At 30.9% G+C, this 4,683-nt stretch overlaps 1 protein-coding gene across 1 annotated transcript; it reads left to right on the top strand.

Moving 5' to 3' along the window:
* Positions 1-2,028: 2,028 nt before the first annotated feature.
* LOC118058102 (GDSL esterase/lipase At1g29670) lies at positions 2,029-4,465 on the top strand. Its single transcript, XM_035070800.2, has 5 exons — positions 2,029-2,337; positions 2,844-2,968; positions 3,087-3,332; positions 3,612-3,858; positions 4,020-4,465. The coding sequence occupies exons 1-5, from the start codon at positions 2,088-2,090 to the stop codon at positions 4,229-4,231; spliced, it is 1,080 nt and encodes a 359-aa protein (XP_034926691.1). The 5' UTR covers positions 2,029-2,087; the 3' UTR covers positions 4,232-4,465.
* Positions 4,466-4,683: the final 218 nt, after the last annotated feature.

Consider the following 4,683-nt stretch of genomic DNA (forward strand, 5'->3'; position numbering starts at 1 on the left):
TGGGATTCTAAAAATCCAAACCGTATAACAATTCTCCTCCATTCGAATTGTATATTACAATTATTATTATTATTATTATTATCATCTCGTTCAAAGATTGCTTGCAAATCTCAGTTGATGATGTTATCGAGGGATTAATTTCAGCGTTCAGTTACATAATTTATTTCTTTGGGTCAATGTCTATAGAGATATTAAGCACGGTCCGTGCACAAGGTGTGGGTCACCGGGAAATTGAATTCTAAATTAATGCCAAGTATGAAAAAATTAAATATATTAGATGAGTTGATCCCACGCTACACACCTGCCTCAAGAGTAATAGTTGCAAATTTCATGTGTGTTTGTTGTTTTTATAATTATGGTTTGAAAATATAAGTTTTTGAAAAATATAACTATATTATAATTTTTTTTTAATCAAAATCCTTTGAGGATTTTCAGTAGGATCTATATAAAATTATAGTATTTATTAATTAATTAAATACATTAAAAATTATATGATTGAGATAAAAAAAACAATTTCAACTAATATTAATTAATGTGAGGAATTTTCCTTTCTCAAAAAAGAAGGATAAATTTATTAATAAGGTTTTGGTCTAGCGATTAAAACATTGCTATATCCTTGTAAGGGTGAGAACACAAGTTTAATCCCTAGAAAACAAACTTATTAGGAGAAGCAGCCACGAACCTCGAACATGATTAGTTTTACCTTTTAAAAATATGTAAGGATACTTAAGTAAAAAAAATAATAATAAGAAATTTTATGTTATCGAGAAATGGCAATGTTTCAAGTAATATTGTGCTTGGGATAAAGTGATCATTGTTTATCTTAATTAATGTGAGGAATCTCCCTTTCCCAAATGAAGGATAAAGTTTAATTTATCATGAATATGCTCTTATTTTAAATTATAAGAATAATAGCATCATTAATAAATAAATAAAAACGTTAGTATCCCTAGTGTTTAATTTAAAAGGGAAATATGAAAATTATACGATTTTTTTTTGTCAATTTTTTAATACATACAATTTATATTATCACCTAATATGCATGGATAAGTTATTTTATAATTTATTTAAATTTTTATAATTTCTATAGAAATCCTTTGGATCAATATGCTTTACTATGTATGAATGTTTTTTTTTAAAAGGAAAATGATGCTTTCTTAGGTAAACACAACTAGAACAAAAATTTATGGAGACTAGGGGTGAGTAAAAAAACTAAAAAATCAATTAAATCAAGAAAAAAAAAATAATTGAAAAAACCGATTAAAATTTTAAAAAAATCAATCAGTTTCGGTTTCAGTTTTATAAGTCTGAAACATAACCAAACCGCACCCCACAAAAAAAAAAAAAACAGAAAAAAATTGAGCTAAACCATAAAAAAATCGGTCCAAACCCGTAAAAACGATCCAAACTGGTTTGAACCGGTTTTTGATCTAAAAAACTAAATCGAAACTCGTCGGTTTAAATTGATTTTTTATTTTTTTTTAACATTTAATATAATTATTTTATTTTAATAAAAACTAAATCAAATAAAAAATCATCATCCTGTCGCAGTGAAGACCTCTTTCTTGAGATATACGCTTTTTTTGGTTCTTTCAGAAAAGTAATTCTTAAAGAGAAAAGTAGCCTTATGTGCATTGAAAGCCACCAATAGTCAACCACTATATATTTATCAAAGATATTTATGGTCTCAAAAATTGTGTACACGTAATCAAGATGACAATTGTGGATATGTGAAAGTTGACTTGCGAATATTCAAAATATGAAATTAAAAAAATAAAAGTAATAATTGATTTAAAAATATCATAAAAGTAGTTTAAATCATTTGTCATAGCCAAATAAGGAAAAGATAACTAAGAAAGCTATTTTTTTTTAAAAAATGAACAGCAATGGTTAAAGAAACTAAAAGTAAATATTCAAAGTGAAGTATAATAATAATAATATAAATAATTTACTGTTACCATTACTGTAGCATTGCCCACCCCTTCCTACCCTATATAATCCCGACGTTTTCATCACAGTTTTCAAACTCCATTGCTTCAAATACTTCTCAACAGCTCCCTCCTTAGTTTCCTTCAAATTGATTAGAGATGGCATACAAGATCAAAGTATGGTGCTTCCTACTTTTCCTATTGAAGCTGGTGTCGAATTTGCAGAATTGCGCTCATGCAGCTCCACAGGTGCCTTGTTTTTTCATATTTGGAGACTCGTTGGCGGATAGTGGCAACAACAACAACCTTGTCACAGCTGCTAAGGCCAATTACCGCCCATATGGAATTGACTTCCCTAACGGAACCACCGGAAGGTTCACTAATGGCCGAACCGTGGTGGATATAATTGGTGATCCCTTCTCATCTCCTTGCACGTTATGATCACTTTCATTTTAGTTTCGAAATGCAAAATAATTTGTCTCATAAATACCAAATTATACCAGTTTAAGTCATATTAATTAATAACTTCACGGAAAGTTTCATCATATATTATTGTTTAAGAATAAATTACATCATCTCTCCTGAAGTATAGTTCAGGTATTTAGTCAAAAGTTGTGAATTGATAGAACAACCTGCATAGAAAAACTTTATAATGCTACAGTAATAACTACAGTGCATGAGAGAAGAGAAAAAATCATATAGATGTTCAAAATGATAATAATGTCTTTCTTCTTCTTAAAAAATTATTTCTTTTCTTTTTTGTTTTGTTTTCTCTCTTTTTTTTGTGTCTATCTCTCTTTCACCATAGAATTTATATGTCAAAATCCCCTTAACCGTGATCATAGCAGAACAATTTATTTGCACATACGGATACGGTTCAGATGGTGAATAGACATTACATTCGGGCATTTGCAGGTGAACTTCTGGGCTTTAACCAATTTATTCCACCATTTGCAACTGCTAGAGGCAGAGACATATTGGTTGGTGTTAACTATGCATCTGGGGCAGCAGGGATTCGTGATGAGAGTGGAAGGCAACTGGTACCAAATAATTTACGTTGTAGTAATTTTTTGCCTGTGAGAGTACTCTTACAACGTCCTATGATTTAACTTCCATCTTCTTTTTTTTTGTTTTCCTATTTCTGTTGACATGTTCCAGGGTGGTAGAATCAGCCTAAATAAGCAATTGCTGAATCATGTTACTACATTGAGTCGCTTGATTCAATTACTAGGGACTAAGCAGGCAGCAACAAATTACCTTAATAAGTGCTTGTATTATGTCAGCTTGGGCAGTAATGACTACTTAAACAACTACTTCATGCCCAGTGAATATATAACAAGCCGTTTATACACCCCTGATCAATATGCCAAGGTTTTAATTGACCAGTATAGTCTGCAAATAAAGGTTCGTATTACTATCCTTTTCCCGAGAAATTAATTTTATGATGCTCAAAATATAAACATTGATACTTAGATACAAGAAGAAAGAGAGAGAAATACAAGAAATACTTAATATTTTTTATGGGATTAGATGTGATTTTCTCTTAGATTCGTAGTTAGAGCTTGAACACTATAATTTATTTTTTATAATTGTATTTGTACCTTAATTTATGCATTATAGCCCATATATATTTCAATTTATCTTTTCTGTGAATCTATGTCTTTCGTTTCTATTTTTCTTCAGCTTCTGTACCTCCTAGGAGCCAGGAAAATTGCCTTGCCTGGACTTGGACCAATAGGCAGCATTCCTTACTCATTTTCTACTCTATGCCGCAACAATCTCTCTTGTGTGACCAATATAAACAACGCAGTCCTACCTTTTAATGATAGACTCGTATCACTTGTTGATCAACTGAATAGAGAGTTGAATGACGCACGCTTTATATACTTGAATTCTACTGGGATGTCATCTGGCGATCCTTCTGTGCTCGGTAAGTCATCCAACCTGTTGGTGGAGGATCTTACAATTTATTAATACGAGGGATTACTCAGTATATAAGGAGTACGATTCACAGTATACTTAATAATTTCTTGTTTTAATGATTACTATTTGGTTCTAAGCAATGGAAATTGTCTGTTTTGTGCATAACAGGGTTTAGGGTTGTAAACGTTGGATGTTGTCCAGCACGTAGTGATGGCCAATGCATTCAAGACTCAACCCCATGCCAAAATAGGACTGAATATGTGTTTTGGGATGCAATTCATCCTACCGAAGCTTTGAACCAATTCACTGCAAGAAGATCGTACAATGCCTTTCTTCCATCTGATGCTTATCCAACCGATATCAGTCATTTAGTCAGTTAACATGCAGATCTAAGTCAAGGAAGATAATATTCCATAAATAATATAATAAATAATTTATAGAAATAACGTGGTCTTGGTCACTTTGCTTCGATGATAAAATTATGTAAAACAGCAGTCTAATAATATGACTTCTTGTAAACGAAAAAAAAAAACAGTCTGACAATATGCTGTAACATGCATGTACTTGTACCTCAAGAATGATAAGATTCGAAAGTCAAGTTTTTTTATCCTCCATTATGATTTTATCATGGAATAATGTTTGTGGATTGTGTTCTATGTGTAAATGTAGAACAATTAGTAAAACTATTAGACTATGGCATTGATACTGCTTAATTAATCGTTTAATCTAAAATATCTTGATGCTTTGACTCTTTAGTTATTTAGAGGATTGTGGAATGGACCTAAAATCAAATGGTATTCTTATTATATGGAATGAAGATTCTTTCTCTGTC

The sequence above is a fragment of the Populus alba genome, chromosome 19, assembly GCF_005239225.2.
Source record: "Populus alba chromosome 19, ASM523922v2, whole genome shotgun sequence".
Lineage (NCBI taxonomy): Eukaryota > Viridiplantae > Streptophyta > Magnoliopsida > Malpighiales > Salicaceae > Populus > Populus alba.

Bases quoted from the DNA above. Each gene is read 5' to 3' on its own strand.
- LOC118058102 (XM_035070800.2), top strand. From the start codon at position 2,088: ATGGCATACAAGATCAAAGTATGGTGCTTCCTACTTTTCCTATTGAAG. The intron at 2,338-2,843 runs GTGATCCCTTCT...GGGCATTTGCAG, and splicing joins AACCGTGGTGGATATAATTG to GTGAACTTCTGGGCTTTAAC. The intron at 3,333-3,611 runs GTTCGTATTACT...ATTTTTCTTCAG, and splicing joins AGTATAGTCTGCAAATAAAG to CTTCTGTACCTCCTAGGAGC.